The sequence below is a fragment of the Dreissena polymorpha genome, chromosome 1, assembly GCF_020536995.1.
Source record: "Dreissena polymorpha isolate Duluth1 chromosome 1, UMN_Dpol_1.0, whole genome shotgun sequence".
Taxonomy (NCBI): domain Eukaryota; kingdom Metazoa; phylum Mollusca; class Bivalvia; order Myida; family Dreissenidae; genus Dreissena; species Dreissena polymorpha.
The window spans coordinates 171445634-171470996 of record NC_068355.1 but is presented as its reverse complement, the minus strand read 5'-3'; the positions used below and the strand labels follow the sequence as shown (position 1 = coordinate 171470996).

Sequence of the window (25363 nt, the reverse complement as noted above, 5' to 3'; positions counted from 1 at the left end):
TTGAAACTTTTCTTAACTCACGGTTGTTGAAAATAGCAGCTTTTTGCATGTTATCATATAAAAGGTGACTTTTATTTGCAGCTTCAGCCGGTCTACTCGACACGACAGCTACGGGTATATGACATCGTAGTTTGCTTAGGTGTTAAATCGTAGAAAACAAATCAGTCGCGTTCTGAAAAAAAAACGGACTTAATGCATATGCGTAAAGTGTCGTCCCTGATAAGCCTGTGAATTCCGCACAAGCTTATCAGGGACGACACTTTCCGCCTGAGCATTATTTTCGGTTAGAAGAGACTTTCTTTAAACGAAAAATACCATGCAAAGGAAAGTGTCGTCCACGGTAAGCCTATGAGGTGTGCACAGGCAAATCTGAGACTCCGCACAGGCTAATCTGTGACGTTTCCTTACGCACATGCATTAGGTCCACACTTTCCAGACAAAGGCTACTATAAACTAAAGAAATCAGAAAAAAAAACATAAGATAGCACGTTATTTGCGTGATATAACTTTTTTCGGTTACTTACAAATACATGTGTATACCTTTGTACTTTTAACATATAAATTAAAAAAACGTATAAACACGTATACGTCTATATTTTAGTATAATAGAACAGCTGATATGACTGATAAAATGTTCTTCGGTACTGGTTTAGTACATCACTAAAAATGAATAACGACTGTGTATGAGGGCTGACTCTGCGGCATCTTTCATAGAAAAGCAGACGCACTTAGGAATGAAATCATACTTAATCTGTTCACTGAAATAGGGATCTGAATAATGACGAAACATGTGAACGAAAAAATGAATTGTGGTCATATGAATACGTGCGTTTTAGCACATCGTCGTTACTTTACGTCCGCATCATGAGTATATTTAGCATGACCTCCATGGGAAAACTGGACTCAATGCATGTGCGTGAAGTATTGTCCCAGATTACCAGTCCGCTCAGTCTAACCAGGGACGATACTTTACGCCTCAACTGGATTTTCATTTAAAAGAGAATTTCTTTGAATAAAAACTTCCATCAAAGCGGAAAGTGTTGTCCCCGATCAACCAGTGGGGACTACACAAGCCAATATGCAATGAAACTTAACGAATACGCATTAAGGTTATTTTTTCTCAGAACGAGGTTCATTTGGTTTGCTATGGTGGAGAGAAAGTGCATGTTCTTGACGTTGATGTAGACAGAGTTGAAGACTTGAATGCAATGATAGCAAGCATAGACGGTGTTATGTGTAGTCATGTGTGCTTTATTCAGTTTCTCGTTCTATTTTGTGTGAGATACATAGAAGACATTTGTTTGCTTCTGAGGTAATAAGGTAAAATAATATACCATTAAAGTTAGAAAAAATGTGTTAATTTTTTCGCTATATTGACAAATTATTGAAGAAAACTGAGGAAACACCAAATCAATAATAATTTTAACGTAAGGCATTTTATTACTCTAATATTTTCAAATTAAACATGTGTGACTTTGAACTGTTTGTAAACACTATTGCTATGTTTGATTATTGATGAAATAACATGCTTCATAACTTAGTTAATTTAATGGAAATTAAAAACTTAGTCCTTAGTCAGCCAAGTGAAAAGCGATACTGAAAAGTATTTCCTCTTTAACTTTAATATCTGTTTACTAAGCATTAAATTAACACAAAAAAGCATTAAACAGTAGTTTAATAATTTGTGAAGGTGTTGAACATAACGACCCCACTGGCAAGGTGAAGGTTTTACAATACGAAATACCGCACATTAGTCGTAGTGAGTTAACATTAATTGACGTGATGTGGAATCTGACAATTTTTTGAAAAATAGGCGAAGCGTACATAATTTGATTGTTAAGAAGTTATATACAGGCATTAAAATGTAGCATAAACATTTCAACATTCAGAAATCAATATAATTGTGTACATTGTGTTAAAGTTTCAATCTAGACTGTGAGAGTCGGAAAAATGTCAAAGCACGATACACGCTTTCCATCATTTGCCTATAATATACCGGCATGTTCATTTTCTGTATTCAGTTAGAGGGCCTATACGCGGATGATCCCATCGGATGTTGCACGGTGGTCCGAGAGCGCGCCAACCACAAACTTGCTCCCGTCCCCACTCCTGTTCAAGATCTGTTCACGAGTGTTCCTGATCCTGTAATCGGGAACAGCAAGCTTGCTCCCTTCTTCACTCCTGTTCGAGATCCCGTCACGAGCATTCCTGATCCTGTAGTCGGGAGCCAGCACCGCAATGTACTCAACAGCCAAAACATCAAACTAGATCAAGTTTTTCTGACGCCATTCAATGATCCAATATCTTCGTTCACCGTAGTCGGTGACACAGTTGAGGCAAATTTTACGTTTCCAGGACCAGCGCAATCGACAACGGTCCCGATAACGTCCCAAATAAGTACTCAAAGAGATGATGGACCCAAATTCATCAATTTATTGCCAGTTGTTGCACTTGGTCAATCGGATAAAATCAAAGAAGTAATAGAAGAGACGGTTGATGGCAATAATGTACTTGAAAAAGTGAAAGACGTCATCGAAGACGTAAGTGAACCTCTAAATGACATCAAAAGCGATGCAAAAGAACTTCTTAAAGACGTTGTAGAGAAGAGCATAGAACCCATAGCTGACGTAATAGATACTGTGTCGGACGACAATGTTATTGAGCAAATGAAAGACGTTATCGAAGACGTAAGTGAACCTCTAAATGAAATCAAAAGCGATGCAAAAGAACTTATTAAAGATGTTGTAGAGAAGAGCATCGAACCCATAGCTGACTTAATAGATACTGTGTCGGACGACAATGTAATTGACAACATGAAAGACGTTATCGAAGACGTAAGTGAACCTCTAAATGAAATCAAAAGCGATGCAAAAGAACTTCTTAAAGACGTTGTAGAAAAGAGCATCGAGCCCATAGCTGACTTAATAGATACTGTGACGGACGACAAGCCTGTTGTAGAAAGTATACAGGATATTTTAAAAGATGCAGCAGAAATCAGTGAAAATTTGAAAGATAGCATAGAAGAACCAGTCGAGAATATGAAAGAGGCGTTGGAAGATATTACAGATGAAGATGATTCAGATGAATTTCTAAAAAGTTTTCTTCAAAATGCTAACGACAAAATATCCGATAACGATATGTTATTTGATGTTTTCGAAAACGCATTTGAATCTATTGACGATATTGATGACGATACATATGCAGACGTTCTTGGTGACATGACAGACGACACACATGAAGAAACACTAGAAAACGCAGAAGATTTCGTGGAAGAAATTAAAGAGGGTTTCAATGACATTACTGATGATTTATTAGACACAGATTCAATTGCAGACAAAACACAGGACATAATTGAAAACAATGACATTGTTGAAAAAATTGTAGATAACATAGACGAATCCGTAGATAATATTAAAGAAACAATGGAAGATATTAAAGACAACCTTGATAAGTCTGATACATTTGTCAAAACATTTATTCAAAATGCAAACGACAATATTTCTGACAACGATATGCTATTTGATGTTTTTGAAGATGCATTTGAGTCACTTGACAAAACGATTGATAAAACGAATGAAAAAGCGGAAGATATTGTCGAAAATCTTAAAATAGGAATAGATGACGTGGCTGAAAACGTCGTCAGTGGCGTTTCTGAAGACAAAGATGACATAACAGACGACATAATTGACGACGAAACGATCGCAGACAAAATTAAAGACAAGGCTACGTCCGTTCTTGATATTACAAGTGACAATGTTGAAAACAATGTCATTTTTGAAAATATTTTAGATACAATTGAAGAACCCGTCGAAACAATTAAAGACGCAATAGAAGACTTGGGAGATAAAGACGAAGTGTCTGATGGATTTGTCAAAACATTCCTCAAAGATGCTAACGACAAGGTAACAGATAACAATGTTTTGTTTGGTGTTTTTGAAAATGCATTTAAATCTTTAGACGAAGATGATGATACTGATGATGATACAGCGGTTGTTTCAGAACCAATAAAACACATGTTGGAAGGCGAGCGAGATAAGGCAGAAGACACCGTTGATAGAATTAAAGACAACGTAGAGGAAACGATTGAAACTGTTGAAGATAATATTATTAACAACGATGAAAATGGTGTTAAATTTACTAGCATGTTCGTTTCAGAAGCTGGTGATCAGCTTTTTAGCGGCGATGCTTTGTCCAAACAAACTGACGTCTCAATCGGTAAAGTTAATGGCGATATTGAATATAAACAACTTGTCGATAATGTCTCCGACAATGATGACGATGATGATGATGCTGATGATGGAAGAATCAAACCACCTATAGAAAATGACGGTGATACCAATGATATTGTTAAAAATGTAATTGAGAGTAAAGAGGATGCACTTGAAAAAGTAATTGAACAAAATGATGACGATGATGACGATGATGGGGATTTCGTCAACACATTTATCTCAACTAGTAACGCTACTTTAGATAACGACCTTCTGTTCGAACATTTTGAGGCAACGTTTGACAAGCTATATGACGCAAATAACATCCTTGGTGATATTAAAGATTCAATAGGTAAATTAAATGACGATATTGAATCTAAACAACTTGTCAATAATGTATCCGACAGCGATGATGATGACGATGATGATGAGGAGGATGATGGACGAATAAACACACTTATAAAAAAAGTCGGAGATAACAACAATATTGTTGACAATGTAATAGATAATATAGAGGATGGAGGTCAAAACCTCGTTGAACAAAATAATGACGATGATGAAGATGACGATGCTTTCGTCAACACATTTATTGCAAGTAGTAACGCTACTTCCAATAATAACCTTCAGTTCGATCATTTTGAAAAAACGTTTGACAAGTTAGATAGCGCAAAAGACATTATTGATGATGTTAAAGATAACCTAGAAGATGTCACAGAGGATACCGATGAAATAGGGTCGCTGAAAGCTGTATCAATTGCTGGCAATTCAATAATTGACGCATTTACGCCTATGCCATTCGATGATTTCTCAAACACATTGAGCTCGTTGAACATTGATAATGGGAATGCAACCAAAGTCGAAGGAATATTAAAAGGAAGCTTGATCGTAGAACCAATTTTAGAAATGGACGATGACGATGACGATTCGACAGCATCTGAAACAAAAAATGACGCAATTGAAGATGTAAGCAGTGTTGTGGAAAAAGCGCATGAGAGAACTGAAGATGTAATTGAAAATGTTAAAGATTCTGTAAAAATCGGAAAAGTCGACGATGACGAGGATACGGAAGATAGTAAACGCCCATTAGTCAATGGCGCTTCGTTATCCGTTTCAAATATTGATAATGTAAAAGGCATTCTTGAGAATACTAAAGACTTTAAGGAAATAAATACTGAGAAAGTTGATGATATTCTCGACGATTCTATCGCAACCATTGATAATACTTTTGATGATATGAACGAAAAGCCAAGAGAAATTATATCAGATGCAATAGAGATCACAAAAGATGAATTGGAAGAAACGAAGGATATAATCGAGGATAAAAGTGATAAACTCATTAAAAACGTTGTTGAAACCGCAAAGGATATTCAAGACATCGCTATTGGATCATCGAAGGATGTAGTTGAATCTGCTATAGAAACGGCTAAAGGTATTACCGAGAATGTTGTCGATAAAACTAAAGATTTTAATGAAGTTTCAATGGAAGTTTCTAGTAACGTTGTGGAAGCAGCAATTGAAGTTCCAAAACAAATTACCGAAACGGTCAAAGATTCGATAGACGGTTTTTCAGATGGGCATACTGAATTCATGAAAGAAACAGTCGACAATGTTGGAGAAAAAATGTCAAATTCTGTCGAACAACTAGTTGATATGCCTAAAACTATGGCTGATTCAGCTGTAGATGCTGTCAAAGACACAGTCGACAATGTTGGAGAAAAAGTCTTAAACTCTGTCGAAACAATAGTTGATGTGCCTAAAGACATTGCTGAAACTGCTGTAGGTGTTGTAAAAGACACAGTCGACACTGTTGGAGAAAAAATCTCAAATTCTGTTGAAGCAATAGTTGATGTACCTAACGATATTGCTGAAACAGCTGTAGATGTTGTAAAAGATACAGTCGACACTGTTGGAGAAAAAGTCTCAAATTTTGTCGAAACAGTAGTCGATGTACCTAAAGATCTTGCTGAAACAGCTGTAGATGTTGTCACTAGCGAATAAATTCCAGGCGAAATTTAACACTTTAACGGCAACGTTTCTTCAAATCACACATCATCTCCGCAATCACACATCATCTCCGCAAGTGGCATCACATTAGAACATGTATGGGTCGTCAAGGGTCTGCATTAAGACAATATACAGCGTTTTGTCACCTTGATAAACAGAAGTCGGTGAAATCAATTGATAAGCGATCACAATGAACGTTTGTAACCCATACGTATGAAACAATGTGTCATTCTCGCGTAAGCAATTCCTCTTAGTGTGTTGTGCCCTTAAACTATATATTGGTTATGTTTGACGTGCATGAGGGGAGAAATTGTGTTCTTCTAAATAATGTGCAAGAAATGTAAATAAGCATATAAACTAGTGTCTGTTCAATAATAATCGGCATAGTAAATTTTCCTCCAAATATTTGAAACAACTTTTACATGTTTCAATTGTAACTGATGACAATTAAGCAAAATTATAAAAACACACTATGCAAAGCAAGGAAGTTGGTAATTTTGCGTGTCTAAATGTTCTTTATTAAAAGAACCTTTGAATACATGGCTGTATTAATATTTTCAAATATAATTTAGCGTAATGTTTTGACTTAGAAAATTACTAATAGAAAAAAGAAACTGGGCATGCTTTCAATGTATACTCTTGCATGTTTATAGATCTGGATTTAGATGAATTTGGTATCATAATTTAGTTAAAAATTAAACAAAATTATAATAAATGATCTTTCATACACAAGTAAATGTTGATGTTTAATATTTCAAAGCATTAATTTCAAGCATCACGGTCGTCTATGCAACTTTCAAATGTTCATGTTATGTTCGTTATGGATACTCTTTAAGTTTTAATCAACATATTTTATTAAATCTAGTTGAATCTAAATATGTATTTGTATAAAATATAATAACATATTGAAACATGCAGTAACCGGATAAATAGTTTATAACGCGGATTTAGATTGTAAATTTCGGTATATTCCTGTAATGTGGTGGAAACCGGAGGAAACACATTCTTTCCGGTATGGTAATCACTAACAAATCTCATATGCACCCCGGGTTGTCTAGTGTCATGTTCTGAGAAAACTGGGCATAATGTGTGCGCGTAAAGTGTCATCCCAGATTAGCCTGTGCAGTGCGCACAGAGTAATCAGGGACAACATTTTCCGCTTGTATGACATGTTTCGTTTAAATGAAATCTCTTCTTAAAAAAAATCCAATTAAGGCGGAAAGTGTCGTCCCTGATTAACCTGTGCGAACTGCACAGGCTAATCTGGGACGACACTTTACGCACATGAATTTTGCCCAATTTTCACATAACACGACTCTCTATGTAAGATGCCAGTGTGTACCAACCGCTGACCAGGCATTCCTGGTAATATCACTTGATTAATAACAATATAGACTATGCAGATAATGTTAAAATCAATATGGTAAAAATCAACATTTAATGGTTAATTATTCAAATTAGTTATACATTCACTCATTGTAAATATCTAAACAGACATCATGCTGAAACCATTCGCGTTAATTTAAAAAAGTAAACATCCGTCTTCATAGAAATTGACAAATACTAATGACAATGTGATAAATTAACAAGATGTGTTTGTAAAACACAATGTCCCCCAAAATGACGTTTGACCTTGAAGGATGACCTTGACCCTTCACCACTCAAAATGTGCAGCTCCTTGATATACACATGCATTTCAAATATAAAATTGCTAGCTTCAATACTGCAGAAGTGACATTACATAAGCAATTTTGACCCATATATTTGACCTTGAAGGATGACCTTGACCTTTCACCACTCAAAATGTGCAGCTCCATGAGATGCACATGCATGCCAAATATCAAGTTGTTATCTTCAATATTGCAAAAGTATTCATAAAATAAGCGATTTGGGCCACATATATTTGACCTCATACCTTGAAGGATGACCTTGACCTTGACATTTCATCACTCAAAATGTGCAGCTCCATGAGATACACATGCATGCCAAATATCAAGTTGCTATCTTCAATATTGCAAAAGTATTCATAAAATGAGTGATTTTGTCCACATAATTTTGACCTCTGACCTTAAAGGATGACCTTGACCTTTCACCACTCAAAATGTGCAGCTCCATGAGATACACATGCATACCAAATATCAAGTTGCTATCTTGAATATTGAAATACTGCAAAAGTGTACATTAAATGAGCAATTTTGACCCATATATTTGACCTTTGACCTTGAAGGATTACCTTGACCTTGACCTTTCACCACTCAAAATGTGCAGCTCCATGAGATACATATGCATGCCAAATATCAAGTTGCTATCTTCAATATTGCAAAAGTTATTGCAAATGTTAAAGTTGGCGCAAACCAACCAACAGACCAACCAACAGACCAACATACTGGGCAAAAACAATATGTCCCCCACTACTATAGTGGGGGACATAAAAACACAAAGACAACCTTAAAATAAGAATAACAATACTATTTATTCGGAGTTCATTTGGAGAAGTATTGATGTAAGGGTTCGCACATTCCCAGCACCCTATGTGGTCTTCCAGCGTTTCACAGTGACACATGAACAGCGTAGTCAATTCCTATTACAAATTATAATGAATTTATCTCGCAAGCAACTTGTCACACATCTGCTTTATTGTTCACATTTTCAGTATTTTTTAAATATAATTTAGGGTGTATATATTTTTCGTTGCTTTTGTTTCGACATACAATTTTAGGAAATAACTGGGAATACCGAAATCTATATAAGCCTCGTTTTGGGAAATCTGGGCTTAATGCATATTAGGTAAAGTGTCGTCCCATATTAGCCTGTGCAGACCACACACGCTTATGACACTTTCCGCTTTAGTAATATTTTTCATTTAAAGAAACTCTCTTCTTAAGGAGACTGCACTATAGGCGGAGTGTAATCAGTGTATCCTCCCTGACTGCGAACTGCTCAAGATAATCTGGGGACGACACTTTAAACACATGAATGAAACCTCGTTTTTCTTAAGCGAAGCTCATATGTATTAACCAGGCTTTGGTTTGTGGTCCTTCATTCGTGGCCCGACTCTACTTTCTATGATTAATGGCTCCGCTCACATCTTGCTGGCCCCGCCCGGAGACCATTTGTACGTGCCTGTGTACACGAAGTTGAAGCGCTGACATAGCTCGTCACTCTCCCCTGGACCGCGGCTAGAACACCACAAACCTCATGTTAGCTCAGTTAGAACAGCCCAAATCTCATGTTAGTTTAGTTTAGCCTCATGCTAGTTAAGTTTAATCTCGTCTTAGTTTAGTTAAACATGTTTAACATCAAGTTAGTTTAGTTTACACTAATTGATTGATTATTACAGAGATTTAGATAATGTGTTATCTTCGTCTCTGATTATTACCTGTATCGATTACATTGAGAGACTAATCAGAGAGGGGTAATCACGTGACAAACAAGATGGCAATGTCCATGCTGAGATATTTTTCGCCATTTTATATTTTATAACGTTTAATAATTGTTTAAATGTCGCTAACTTTCCAGCCATATCAGTAAGACAGTGTTTAGCGTTTAGTTCGTATTTATAATCGCTCTATATCTGGACTTTACTCGCTGCAAAATTTCGCATCAAGTAAAGTCGAGACATAGAGCGAATTTTAATACCGGTACGAAATAAACGCTTATCATTGTTATGAAAAGTTAGACCACAAGTATGGGATCGATGGTGTCAAGCTTTATCAGACTGTTCTACTAATATACAAGAGTGCCAAACTGTCACAAGATACGCCCGTTTGAAGGTTTTGGACACCATGCTAAATGCTTGAAATGCACTAAGTGACCTAGTTTTTGACCCAGCATGATCCGTATTTGAACTTGACCTATATGTCATTTAGACACAACTTCTGACCAAATTTGGTGAAGATCAGATGAAAACTACTTCAATTAGAGAACGGAAACCATGCTAAATCCTTGAAATGTGACCCCAAGACCTAGTTTTTTACCCGGCATGACCCATATTCGAACTTGACCTAGATATAGTATCGATACAACTTCTGACCAAATTTGGTGAACTAAGTGACCTCTTGACCTAGTTTAAGACCCGTCATGACCCATATTTAAACTTGACCTAGATATCATTTAGACACAACTTCTGACCAAATTTGGTGATAATAGGATGAAAACTACATGCACTAAGTGACCCCGTGACCTAGTTTTTGACCCGGCATGACCCATATTCGTAATTGACCTAGATATTGTCTAGATACGACTTCTGACCAAATTTGGTGAAGATCGGATGAAAACTCCTTCAATTAGAGAGCAGACACCATGCTAATGCTTGAAATGCACTAAGTGATCTAGTGACCTAGGTTTTGACCCGGCATGACCCATATTTAAACTTGACCTAAATATCATTTAGACTCAATTTCTGACCAAATTTGGTGAAGATCGGATGAAAACTCCTTCAATTTGTGAGCGGACACCATGCTAATGCTTGAAAGGCACTAAGTGACCTCATGACCTAGATTTTGACCAGACATGACCCATATTTAAACTTGACCTAGATATCATTTAGACACAATTTCTGACCAAATTTGGTGAAGATTGGATGAAAACTACTTCAATTAGAGAGCGGACACCATGCTTAATTCTTTAAATGCACTAAGTGACCCCGTGACCTAGTTTTTGACCCGGCATGACCCATGTTCGTAATTGACCTACATGTAGATATTGTCTAGATACAACTTCTGACCATTTTGGTGAAGATCAGATGAAAACTACTTCATTTAGAGAGCGGAAACCATGCTAAATGCTTGAAATGCACTAAGTGATCTCGTGACCTAGTTTTTGACCCAGCATGACCCATATTTGAACTTGGCCTAGATATCATTTAGACGCAACTTCTGACCAAAGTTGGTAAAGATCGGATAAAAACTACTTCAATTAGTGAGCGGACACCATGCTAAATCGTTGAAATGCACTTAGTGACTACATGACCTAGTTTTTGACCCGGCATTACCCATATTCGAACTTGACCTAAATATTAGATACAACTTCTGACCAGGTTTGGTGATGATAGGATGAAAAATATTTTATTTAGAGAGCGGACGCTGCTGTGGATGCCGCCCGCCAAGGGTGAAACTATAAAACGGGCGTATAAAAATGAGAGCAAAATATGAAAGTATGTGACAGCACTGTTTTACATCTGAGAGAAGAGCAGGTCAACAAATGATTTACATGAATCATGAAAAACACTTGTGTTTGACATTTATTTATTTGTATCTTAACCATAAACAAACCTACCAGTATATATCTCTGATTAACGTAATGAAGTAAAAGAATCACAATAGCCCTAAACATTCAATAAATATGCATAACAGATGGATAAACTGGAAACAAGAGCAAATAATGTTTAAATGGTTCTAACATCATATGAATAGTTTAAATAGGAGATTGTAAAATCACAAAAATACAGATTGAACATTAGCTTATGAACATTTTGGACAAACAGAACAGCAAATACAATAATGCCAAAAGTGACAAGCTAAACAAATGTGAAAACTGAAATGAATAAATGTTTAACTGATTTATTGAGAAATAAGTTAAAATAAAAAATTTTGATCACCGGCTCACAAGGTCAGAACCTGGCTATTTCGATGTGGATGTTTCTTTAAAGGGGCCTTTTCACGTTTTTGAGTTTTTTTCAGAATCGCAAATTTTCTTTGTAGTTATGATATTTGTGAGGAAACAGCAATATTGAACATTAACCATGCTCTAAAATATCCATAACATGCATCTTTTTACAATTTATCAACCTGAAAATTAAATGTTGCAACGCAAAACAATTGAATAATTTGGAGAGTTCTGTTGTTGTCGTTATATTTTGTGATACTATGAGGATTGCTTATTTAAGGGATAAAATTCAACACTCATTGTATGAGCATGGATGGCCGAATGGTCTTAGCAATAGAATTTTAGTCCAGGGGGTCAGTGGTACGAGCCCAATTGAGGGTTACTTTTGTTCTTCCTTTAATTTTATTCTTGTTTTTCTACTGGATCTTTTTAGATCCAATGTTTACATTTATCAATATAAAGAATTTAATGACAAACTTCAATATATGCCAAGAATCTGTGAAAAGGGACCTTTAATCTGCAAGGAGCAACTTATAAACCTGCCATTGGTCTTGTATATGCCACAGATTTGCCAATGATGATAATTGTACTGTATTTATCATGAATGTATTAAGTCTACACATGAACACAATTAAACAAATATATAAGGACAAAATGGATACAAGAGGGACAGTCAAGTCGTTGTAAAATAGTTTCCAATACAGAAATAATAATGCTAAATGCCCATGCCCGTAAATAAATATATTTATACAATACAAATATTTATATGTAACAATAATTATACTCAGAATAAATGATCACATATTGTTGCTCAAAGTTTATTGTTCAAAATCCTCAAGTCTTCTAACGTTATTGAGCTGCGCTCTGGAAAAACCAATCCCCACAGGCTATTTAGAGACAACACATTCTTCATTTATGATATTTTGTATGTGGAAGGGTCTGTAAAATATGAGTTTCCAGTGTAGTCAGATAGTGTCCTCCATGATTAGCCTGTGCAGTCAGATAGTGTCCCAGTGTAGTCAGATAGTGTCCCAGTGTAGTCAGATAGTGTCCCAGTGTAGTCAGATAGTGTCCCAGTGTAGTCAGATAGTGTCCCAGTGTAGTCAGATAGTGTCCCAGTGTAGTCAGATAGTGTCCCAGTGTAGTCAGATAGTGTCCTCCATGATTAGCCTGTGCAGTCAGATAGTGTCCCAGTGTAGTCAGATAGTGTCCTCCATGATTAGCCTGTGCAGTCAGATAGTGTCCCAGTGTAGTCAGATAGAGTCCTCCATGATTAGCCTGTGCAGTCAGATGGTGTCCCAGTGTAGTCAGATAGTGTCCCAGTGTAGTCAGATAGTGTCCCAGTGTAGTCAGATAGTGTCCCAGTGTAGTCAGATAGTGTCCCAGTGTAGTCAGATAGTGTCCCAGTGTAGTCAGAAAGTGTCCCAGTGTAGTCAGATAGTGTCCCAGTGTAGTCAGATAGTGTCCCAGTGTAGTCAGAGATTGTCCCAGTGTAGTCAGATAGTGTCCTCCATGATTAGCCTGTGCAGTCAGATAGTGTCCTCCATGATTAGCCTGTGCAGTGGGATGATACTTTACACACATGTATTTAGCCCTGTTTTCCAAAAGCATGGCTCAATTTTATTCATGCACCAAGAAAATTGTTCAAGACAACCACTGCCATTTTGTTCAGCTTTAAGTTCAATATTTCTATTTATCTCTTTATCTGATCATAGTATGTTAATCTTTCTACTCAGCTTAGACATCTTGCCTACTACATATATAACAAATTATATTTGACAACTTTTTAAATACGTAGCCCATGTAGTAACCATGGTTTCAAAATATACTAAAGGATTGACTTTTAATATTACAAGTACACAATTAGACTTCATGAAATAACTAGAGCTTTGTCACACACGTAACAAATACCCCCACATGCCGCATTGACACATAATATTTTGCATGTCGTCTTCACAAAAAACAGCGGACACCATGCTCAATTTAAAAAAATACTAAGTGACCCCTTGACCTAGTTCTTGACCCAGAAAGGCCCATGTTCTAACTTGGCTTTAAGATCATCTCCATAAAACTTCTGACCAAGTTTGATGAAGATCGGATGTAAACTACTTGAATTAGAGAGCGGACACCATGCTAAATGTTAAAAAACGCACTAAGTGACCCCATGACCTAGTTTTAGGCCGGAATGGCTCATGTTCAAACTTGTCCTAGAGATCATTAGGTTAAAACTTGCGACCAAGTTTGGTGAGGATTAGATGAAAACTACTTGAATTAGAGAGCGGACAACACGGTGAGGTTTAAAACGCACTAAGATACCCCGTGACCTAGTTTAGAACTACTTGAATTAGAGAGCGGACACTTAATACGGACCGAAAGACAGACAAGTTCACTCCTATATACCCCCCTAGACTTCGTTTGTGGGGGTATAATTACTGTAAATATAGCAAATTTCTAGCATCCTAAATATCTATCATCTGCTTTTACATAAATCACACGATGCATGTCACATAATGAGGCACATGTTTAAAGTTTTTGCTGCGGAGCCCATTTATACTCCCCGGTATACTTGAAGTCGTATTTGGCGCTCATTTCGTCAGACTCTTTGGGTCCGCGGCTGAAATATGAATCACAACACTCCAAGAAATACTGCAGACAGAAACACTACTCACTACAAAACTTGCAAACAAGGATTTGAGCAAGCCACAGATATTAGTTTTGGAAAAGATTGTTAGCAACAGCTCAAGACCAATTTATGAGAAATTAACATGCTTTGCTGTTTTTTCATATTAATTTGCTGTCTTATTAAATTCGCTTCATGCTGTTGAACCAAGTGCAAAATCATGTAAAATCAAAGAAATTTCTTTGTTATTCAAAAACTGACTTTTTTCGTAGTCATGTAAATTCAAGGATTTAGAGAAAAAAAAGATAATTATATGTTTGTCATTTTCTGAATTCATGACAGACAAAGATTTGTTTTAAATATGTAGAGTAGTCAACCTACAAAATCAGCAAAAATAAATGTCCCATGAAAAATGATGATTGTACAGTATTAATTAACCCTTACAGTGCGGGAACCGAGTTGTGAAGGCCTTTGCAAACAGTTTGGATCCAGATGAGACGCCACAGAACGTGGCGTCTCATCTGGATCCAAACTGTTTGCTATTCTGATAGTATTCTTTGAAAAAAAAAAGAAGAAAATGCTAATTTTAGAAATTCTGCAGACGACATTTTAGCAGACGACAAATTTCCCAGCATGCAAAGGGTTAAAATCAGCTTCTACAGCAGCATTCCAGATTATAATGAATTCCCACTTCAACCATGATTTATGTGCCAAATTATGTCAGTTTCACTAAACTTTTCTGTATTGTTATACAACTTTGAGGGAAATATGACTTGGAAAGAAAAAACGAGGAATTTCAAAGCAAATAAAACAAGAAATGCCCAGGCTGTGTATACCTCCACATGCAGCATTGGACCAGTTGCCTCAGTCTATATAAGCTTACAGTCATATTTTCATTACCATGTATGCAGATTTCAAGGCAATCACACGCCCGACAATAATACAACAATGAACACTAATACAGGGGAAAGAAGTAAGTAAATAATGCAGCTTAAAGTGAAATCCTTGTGTAAAATGATGTGCATATCCAACAAATTAAATGAATTGAAATGATGAAAAAACAAACCAACAACCAACGACATGCATCCACCTAATATGCACCGCATGCCTAGCTGTGTACATACCTGCCAAATATATAGGGAATCGGCTTGATTTTTTCTTTCTCAATTTTGTGTAGCAGTGGTGTGAATATCCTCCATGCCTCATACAGCTCGTCAGAGCGTACAAAGTTGATCTGGGAGCCGTTGAAGACATCCAGTATCAGCCTCTCATAGGCCTCAGGCATACTGACACCCTGGAGAAACATCAGAGAATAGTATGAAAAGATCAGGGAATAGCATGAATAAATCAGGGAATGGCACGAATAGATCAGTGAATAGTAGAAATACACCAGGGAATAGCATTACTACATTAGGAAATAGCAAGAATACATTAGGGAATGGTAATAGTGAATCAGTTAATAGCATGGAAGTACACATTGTGGTCAGGACAATGTTTACAGCTGAAATTGTTATAGTTGACCTTTTACCTACAGCCCATACCGTATACCATTCTGAGTGACTCCAAAGCTAAGTACGATCTAGGCCTAACTGAGTATTGACTGTGATAGGTCAAAGATCTAGGCATGGACTTACTGAGTATCTACTATGATAGGTCAAATATCTAGGCATGGACTTACTGAGTATCGACTGTGATAGGTCAAATCTAACTCCGTCTCCTCACAGTTGAAAGACATGCCGGGGGTTTTGGTCATCAGTTTCATGTACACAGCCTCGTTGGGCTGCACACGTATCACCAGCTCGTTCCTCTTCACCTTGCCCTCTGCGAAGATGTCCCCAGGAACGTCACGGAACTGAATGCGTACCTCTGCCTTCCTCTCATTGAGGGCTGCATGAACACAGTAATAAGGGAGTTGGTTTATAGATCTATCTTAGCCCGCTCTTGGAAAAGAGGGCTTAATGCATGTGCGTAAAGTAATGTCCCAGATTAGCCTTTGAGGTCAGAACATGCTAATAAGGGATTACACTTTCTGTCTAAACTTGATTTGCACTTTGAAGAGACTCCCTCTGAAAAACAAGAGCACCGCCTTGGGGGTGAAGATTGCTCATCTATTTTTCTTTTTAAAGGTGAAGGGACCTATCTCAATACTTCAATAAAAAAAGATGGAGGAGTGGGGTGGAGAGCGGTGTATAGTGTGGGGGTGTGGTCATTTATTACATTATCTTCCAAAAATAAGAAACAGAAATGAAAAAAAATAAAATAAAAACTTTTTTTTTGGGGGGGGGGGGATTCTTGGGTGGGATAGTTTGACGGTCTTTCAAAAATAAAATAATAAAAATAAATATTTTTGTTTTTTTTTAACCACATTTCTAAATATATATATATATATTATTTGTTTTTTGTTTTTTTTTTGGGGGGGAGGGGGTATAGTGTGAGGGTGTGGTCATTTATAAGATGATCTTTCAACTAAAAAAAAAAAAAATACTTTTTTTTTTGGGGGGGGGATTCTAGAGGGGAGGGGGGTCATGGGGGATGGTTTGGGTGGAGTCTATTGTAGTATGTCAGGTAAGAGTTGTTTTGTCAAAGTATCAATCAAATCTGATCGTAAATAACGAAGTAATGGCAAATTTAGCAAAGTTTAATTATTTTACCTTGAGAGTCAAGGTCATTCAAAGGTCATGGTAAAATTCAACTTGCCAGGTACAGTAGCCTCATGATAGTATGAAAGTATGTGAAGTTTGAAAGCAATAGTCTTGATACTTTAGAAGTAAAGTGGATGTAAACACAAGTTTATCATATATTCAAAGTTACTAAGTCAAAAAAGGGCCATAATTCCGTCAAAATGACAACCAGAGTTATGCAACTTGTCATGTACAGTCCCCTTATGTTAGTTTGGGAGTGTTCCAAGTCTGAAAGCAATAGCTATGATACTTTAGGAGTAAAGTGGACCAAACACAAAACTTAACGAAATTTTCAATTTTCAAAGCTGAGCTCCAGATAAGGATTTAGTCTAAAGGGTATTTCACCCCCTGATATTATTGTTAAAGCGTATTTTACTCCTTTGTTTCAGCCATAAAGGGTATTTAGGAATATTTGGGGGTATTTTCCTTTTCCATAGAAAACTGACAAAGTCGCTTCAAGCGTCCATTTTTTTATCCACAACATGATAGGCCGCAATTGTATTGCAAGCGTATTTTGATTGACTTACTTTTGAATCAAAGGTTAACTAACACTAAAAAATCAACTGGATTACACATTTTAATCAATTTAAAATACGTACCAAGATTTGTATTGCGTTTTGTTACGTACTGGGCCAATTTTTAATGCGTTTTTTATTATTTCAATGCCTAAATACGCAGATACGCCTCTTATCTGGAGCTCTGTCAAAGTATAAAGGGGCTATAATGCTGCCAAAATGCCAGTCAGAGTTACATAACTTTGCCTGCAGTCCCCTTATGATAGTTAGTATGTGTGGCAAATATGAAAGCAATAGCTTTGATACTTTAGGAATAAGTGGACCTAAACACAAAACTTAGCATATGCTAATCAGGGACGACACTTTCCGCCTAAATTGGATTTGTGCTAAGAATAGACTTCATTTAAACGAAAAATGACATAAAAGCGGAAAGTGTCGTCCCTGATTAGCCTGTGTGGATTGCCTCGGCTTATCTGAGATGACACTTTACGCACATGCATTATGCACAATTTTCTCAGAACATGACTTAATTATTAGAACAAGGGCTGTTTGTAAAACATGCATGCCCCCCATATGGGCTGTCAGTTGTAGCGGCAGCCATTGTGTGAATATGTTTTTTGTTACTGTGACCTTGACCTTTGACCTAGTGACCTGAAAATCAATAGGGGTCATCTGCCAGTCATGATCAATGTACCTATGAAGTTTCATGATCATAGGCTTATTATTCTTGAGTTATCATCAGGAAACCATTTTACTGTTTCGAGTCACTGTGACCTTGACCTTTGACCTAGCAACCTGAGAATTAATAGGGGTCACCTGCCAGTCATGATCAATGTACCTATGAACTTTGATGATCCTAGGCGTAAGCATTCTTGAGTTATCATCCAGAAACCATTTTACTGTGTCGAGTCACCGTGACCTTGACCTTTGACCTAGTGACCTGAAAATCAATAGGGGTCATCTGCGAGTCATGATCAATGTACTTATGAAGTTTCAGGATCCGAGGCGTAAGTGTTCTTGAGTTATCATCCGGAAACCGTTTGACTGTTTTGAGTCACTGTCAACTTGACCTTTGACCTAGTGACCTCAAAATCAATAGGGGTCATCTGCCAGTCATGATCAATGTACCTATGAAGTTTCATGATCCTAGGCCTAAGCGTTCTTGAGTTATTATCCGGAAACCATCTGGTGGATGGACGAACCGACCTACCGACATGAGCAAAACAATATACCCCCTCTTCTTCGAAGGGGGGCATAATTGAGAAAAGACTTAGAAGTAAGAAATGTATGTTTAGCTTATCATGAATATACACACGCTGCAAATGTGCTTAAATTCTACATTAGTCATAAATAAAGTGTACTGCTTGGTAAACTGTGTTTTTAGAGTTGTAAGACTACATGGTGATTACTGGCCCAGAAAGCCAACCTTTGCCACAGCGCAGGATGAAGGGCACACCGTCCCATCTCTCATTCTTTACAAACATGGCTGCAGTGACGAAGGTGGGGGTGACAGAATCCTTGGGCACCGTGGGGTCGTCCAGGTAGCCCTCTCTCTGGTCAGGGGTCCCGTCGGGGTTCCCTACATACTGACCAAGTACCACGTCTTTCAGCTCTATAGGAGGGATGCTTTTCAACACTTTCACCTAGAGTAGTACAATATTTAGTGTATAGCGTGCCGCTATGAATAATGCGCACTATTTTTTTAAAGCAAAAATGGAGACAAATATATTTCAATACAACAAAACTTGCAAATTGGACCAAAACGATCTCCATTTTATTATTGCGCAATCAATAAATCCATGTCCCTGAAGGGCTTTATTTTCTATTAAAAACAAACAAAATGTGATATCATTAGGAGCTTGGGTTTCATAATACTTTTATGGTACCAAACTCTATTCTTAGATTAAAAGTGAATTAAAAGACAAATAAAGCTACAGGGTCAATATCAAGCATTGTTCTTAGAAAACAGGGCTTGTTGCATATGCTTAAAATGTTGTCCCACACTAGCCTGTGCAATCACCACCTGATATGGGACCACACTTAAAATCTCAACTGGATTTTCATCAAAAAAATATTTGTTTTAAATGAAAAATACAATAAAAGCAGAAAATGCCATCACTGATTAGCTTTTGTGGACTACACAGGCTAATCTGGGACAACACTTTATGCACATACATTAAGATTAAGCCTATTAAGCCTACATTAAGCCTAGTTTTGGCAGAACAAAGCTCTATCCATAAGTCATCTACTACGGTATGTGACAACTCAATGCATGTGTTTGTGGGTGGGGTATGTGTTAATACCTTCTCGTTGCGTATGTCCTCTGCCTTGGTGCTAGGTGGTTTTTCCATGGCAACCAGAGTAAGTAGCTGTAGCAGATGATTCTGCATCACGTCCCTGGCGAAAAAAATGAGACATGCACTTCAAATACCTAGGTTAATAGTAAAATAGGATTTATATTGTTAAAATTGGAGGGGGAGGGGGAAGGGAAGTGAACTTGGTAATGGCACATAAACCTCTATGATTTAAGTTATTTTAAATTTGTAAAGTTTATGAGCCTCACTCTGAAAAATGGGGCTAAATGCATGAGCATAATGTGATCTCCCAAATCAGCCTGTGCAGTCTGCACAGGCTAATCAGACAAGACACTTTCCATTTAGACTGGATTTTTACAAAAGACTTATTTAAGTGAAAAAAATTCATAAACATGGAAAGCTGATTAGCCTGTGCCATCTGAACAAGCTAATTTGGGACAACACTTGATGCACATGCATTAAGCCCTGTTTTCCCACAGCAAGGCTCCTATTGTTTTAATGGGCTGGGGAGGGCGGAAGTTATGTTTAAATAGCAAAGGAAATGTTTTATGGATGATGGCATACTACAGCTTCTTTTGACCCCATACTTGTTTAGTAAATTAATAATAAAGCAACAATAAAGACTGAGCCAAATGTAAATAAGCCCAACTCTAAACAAGACGGCCTGAAAGGCCCAAAGTTGCTCACCTGAGATTCAAAGTAACTGACCTGTTCTGTGCAGCTCAAGATGTCATACGAACAAAATGTTCTTACCAACTTTCATGGCTAGTGAGCACCCTGGCAGCCACATTTTTCTACAGACCAGAACCATTTTCATACACATCCAAGATATCATTTAAACAAATATTTTGACAAAGTTTCATGAAGATCCATATAAGGAAAAATGCCCCGCCCCCTGGTGGCCATATTTTTTAAGCAACTTGAACCAGTTTCGAACTTGTCCAAGATATCATTGGGACAAATCTTCTGACAATGTTTCATGATGATCGGACAATAATTATGCCTTTTAGAGTGTTAACAAGGTTTTACTAAAGCTATATAAGGAAAAATGCCATGCCCCCTTGGCGGCCATGTTTTTCCACCAACCAGACCCATTTTCTAACTCATCCAAGATATCATTGGGACATATCATCTGACCAAGTTTACTTTTGATTGGACAATAAATGTGGCCTCTAGAGTATTAATAAGGTTTTACTAAAGCAATACATAGCCATATTAAGAAAAATGCCCTGTCCCCTGGTGGCCATGTTTTTAAAACAATAAAAAACATTTTCAAACTCATCCAAGATATCATTGTGACAAACTTCAGACCAAGTTTCATGAAGATCAGAAAATAAATGTGGCCTCTAGAGTGTTAACAAGGTTTTACTATAGCAATATAAGGAAAAATGCCCCACCCACTGGCAGCCATGCTTTTCAACCAACCGGTCATTTTCAAACTTGTCCAAGATATTATTGGGATGAATCTTCTGACCAGGTTTCATGAAGATTGGACAATAAATGTGGCCTCGAGATTGTTAACAAGAATTTACTTTAGCCATATTTGTCATAGAAGGAAAAATGCCTGCCTCTTGGCAGCAATGTTTTTCAAGCAAACGTAACTATTTTCTAACTGACGCGTATCCCCACAAGGTTCTAGTGCTAATAGTGTAGGAGGTGATAGTGGCCAGGATATATACATTATTTCTTTTATACTTAATGAAAAAATATGACATTTCTGCAGTGAAATAACAGCAGTGAAAATAAACAAATTGTTATTTTCGCCGGCAAAAATAACACATTTTCTTAATCTTTTTTTTCTATTTTTAGATTATCATAAATAATTTTAAATATATTTTCTATGATTTTCATTTTATCTTATGCTTTTTCACTGTTTATTTACATAATCATTTAGATAGTTTAACTGGTATAATGACGTCATTTTGTCACACTAATGAAGTCATTTTGTGTTTTGAAATGTATTGAGGCACGCCACGGTAGAATGGGCTAATTTTCAGCGAAAAAGAAACAGCTGTTAATAATTTTCTTGAAAAAAGGGCATAAAAGAAACAGAAAATTTGTTCATGTCAGTGTAAGATCGTTTGTTATTTCACTCGTGATCATAGAAAAATAATATTTTGTATGATCACTCGTGAAATAACAAACGAGCTTATACTGACATGAACAAACATCCTCTCTATATATAATGGGTCCAATCTTGAATGTTAACAGTAAAAAACTCAACAATTTAAACACAGAAGGTCCTTATGATTTAAAACACAGTCACAACAAGCAAGCAGGTGTACCTGATGATTCCAAACTCGTCAAAATAGCCTCCCCTGCCCTGTGTTCCGATAGGCTCCTTAAAGCTGATCACAATTGAGGACACGCTGTCCCGATTCCAGATCGGACTTAGTATTCGATTACCAAACCTGGTCGAAGTTCAAATAATGATTAGTAAATTACTCATGTGTAAAGCCGTGTTTAACCCTTACCCCCATAAATAGCAAAGTGAAAATGGCTTTTGCAACCAGCAGTAAACCAGAACAGCAAGCGAATAACTCACAGTCTATTTAGGTTTTATGCTGCTTGCTGCTCATCAGTAACTAAGGGTTCAAAATGAAGCCTTTAACACTTGAATTTAGTAAGAAAGGTATTTAATTAAATGTAGCTTTCTAAGGGACTACAAATGTGTCAAAATAAGTATGTCAGTGGTAACGGGTTAAAAATTGGCACAGAAACATAGACATTTTCAAATTTGAAGATACAGGCCCTATGCAGATAACCTTGATGTGAATGTAAACACTGAGAGCACAATGTCACTCACAGGCCAAAGGTAGTAATTAAACATAAAGTTTAAAAGAGCCTACCTTTTCTTTACAAACTATATCCAAAATATCTTCAGTACAAAAACTGATCTTTCCAGATCTGTTTGTTTGCTATTATAGTTCTAAGTTAAACAACAGATGTTCCCCCAACCAAATATAAGCATTAGTAATGTGATTCAACAATATAATGAAACAAATTATACAATTTACATTGGTGTAAACATGTAATTAATATGTTTAACAAATAACATTTAATTTTCTCTTTCCATGTTACTATACATTAGTAAGGAAAATTCAGCTTTTTTGCCAATAACAGGATTAATTTATCTATTACAAAAAAGGCTAGTAGTACTGATCAAATCTCTTGAGTAAAATGCTACAACCCCAACCCTGACTCACCTGAGTGCTACAACCCCGACCCCAACTCACCTGAGTACAACAAGGTTCTGTACCATCTCCTTGCCGAGGTAGTGGTCGATACGATAGAGCTGTTCCTCCTTGAACAGCGAGGCCAGGTGTTGAGACAGGTGCTCTGAACTGTCAAGGTCTCGCCCAAAAGGCTTCTCAATGATTATGCGGGTCCACTTGTCGCTGAAATATTGAGAATGAAATCTTGAAATAATTTCTCATTAGCAGTGTTTATTAATCGATACACATTTAAGAGTATAGATGTTCGGAAATTCATAGCAGGTATATAAGAAGTTAAATGTCTTCATTTTATTTTCTCAATCATAGATCTTAATATGAATATGAAGGAGTTAAGTCAAATAAAATATTAATGCATCCATGAATGATTACAATAAATAAAGATTTGTGAGTTTAATGAAGTGAATAACACCACACTTAAATTTGCTTTTAATGGTAATACCAAATGTTTACTTTATTATAGACAAAAAAATTCAAGTTAACTGTTACTAGAAAATGTAACTATTTCACCTATCGCAACTTTAGTAAAAGTATCAGCACCCATCTCACCCTGTTGCCATGCATGTTGCTTTGATGTTGAGGGTGACTGGCTCATACACCGAGGGTGGGAGGGCGAGGTAAAACAGGCGATGGCAGCTCCCAATCTCTTTAATGGCATCATCCAGACGCTTGAAGTCTGCAGCCTTGTCATAATTGCCCGCTACGTAGCTGTTGATCTTTATAAATTCCGCATACTTCGCTTTCTCACCATCTTTAATCTGAAACCATCACAGATACTTATGAATATAAGAGGCCCTCAAGCTTTACAGAAAGTATATAGAAGTGTAATGTCTACATAACATTATTGTATTTTCTAAATGTTAACTCAATGCATGAACATTAATGCAGAATATAAATTGAACAATTGATGTGTTTGTCAGAAACACAATGCCCCCTATTGCGCCGCTTTGAAGCCATAAATTTGACCTTTGACCTAGAAGGATGACCTTGACCTTTCACCACTCAAAACGTGCAGCTCCATGAGATACACATGCATGCCAAATATCAAGTTGCTATCTCTAATATTAACAAGAGAGCGGACACCATACTAAATCCTTGAAATGCACTAAGTGACCCTGTGACCTAGTTTTTGACCCAGCATGACCCATATTCGAACTTGACCAAGATATTGTCTTGATACAACTTCTGACCAAGTTTGGTAAAGATCAGATGAGAACTACTTCAATTAGAGAGCGGACACCATGCTAAATCCTTGAAATGCACTAAGTGACCCCGTGACCTAGTTTTTGACCCGGCATGACCCATATTCGAACTTGACCTAGTTATTGTCTACATACAACTTCTGACCAAGTTTGGTAATGATTGGATGATAACTATTTGATTTAGAGAGCGGACACGAAAAGTGTGACAGACTTACTGACAGACAGACTGACGGACAGTGCGAAAACTATATACTCCCATTTCTTCTAAAGGGGGCATAAAAATACTAAAAAAATACTCAATGTCTTATATTCATATAAAAAATCAATATGTTTACTTCTATTAAATTCATAAGGACCTATTTGAAGCCGATACCGACATGTTATACCATGTGAGTGAGGTATGTACTCATATCCACATAATAGAGGGTATTTCCCAAGAGTAAACATGTTTTAACTTCCCACTCAAAAGCAAAGTAAAATCGCTATGTGCAAATAGCATAAAACCAGAGCAGCCTAACTCGCAGCCTGTTCAGGTTTTATTCTGTTTGCTGCTCATCAGTATCTAAGGGTTGAAAATGAAGCCTTTAAAACATGAATCTAGTAAAAATGGTCGTCAATTTAACTTTCTAAGAGCTTACAAACACAACAAAATACGTATCTACGTGGGAAAGGGTAAAGTATAAAGCTCTCATAACGTTAATGTTCTAGTATCACTTCTCATGAACTCGTATTCTATTTTTTGTATTCTTCAACCATTTATCTGCTTCACTTTTTAAGTAAGTGTTTAAACTTTCTTTTATGCATGTTCAGAGCCTTAGCTTCCTTCAACAAATGAAAAACGATATGGGTCGTGCTCTATGAATAGAGGATTTAATGCTTGTTTGTACAGTGTCATCCCAGATTAGCCTGTGCAGTCTGCACAGGCTAATCAGTGACAAAGCTTTCTGCAATTAATATTTTTTTGTTTACTGGTAGTTG

General features: G+C 36.8%; 3 protein-coding genes across 21 annotated transcripts in view; 1 reads left to right on the top strand and 2 right to left on the bottom strand.

Moving 5' to 3' along the window:
* LOC127860886 (uncharacterized) overlaps window positions 1-25363 on the top strand; it is a 201516-nt gene that overhangs the window by 40499 nt on the left and 135654 nt on the right. The window lies entirely within an intron of this gene.
* The window catches only part of LOC127861008 (hemoglobin-3-like), a 370059-nt gene that overhangs the window by 256104 nt on the left and 88592 nt on the right, over window positions 1-25363 (bottom strand). The window lies entirely within an intron of this gene.
* LOC127860982 (glucose-6-phosphate 1-dehydrogenase-like) overlaps window positions 7634-25363 on the bottom strand; it is a 58918-nt gene continuing 41188 nt past the window's right edge. For 3 of the 5 annotated variants that reach the window (XM_052399328.1, XM_052399337.1, XM_052399317.1), the window contains exons 4-11: window positions 23733-23941; window positions 23187-23348; window positions 22236-22361; window positions 19939-20032; window positions 19062-19278; window positions 16118-16326; window positions 15564-15733; window positions 7634-9391 (exon numbers count right to left, since the gene is read on the bottom strand). In XM_052399328.1, the coding sequence (XP_052255288.1) occupies window positions 9295-9391; window positions 15564-15733; window positions 16118-16326; window positions 19062-19278; window positions 19939-20032; window positions 22236-22361; window positions 23187-23348; window positions 23733-23941 (1284 nt within the window). In that variant the 3' untranslated portion in view covers window positions 7634-9294. Of the gene's footprint in view, window positions 9392-11441; window positions 14434-15563; window positions 15734-16117; window positions 16327-19061; window positions 19279-19938; window positions 20033-22235; window positions 22362-23186; window positions 23349-23732; window positions 23942-25363 lie in introns of those variants that run through there. The other 2 variants (XR_008040002.1, XM_052399322.1) reach the window with 2 other exon arrangements.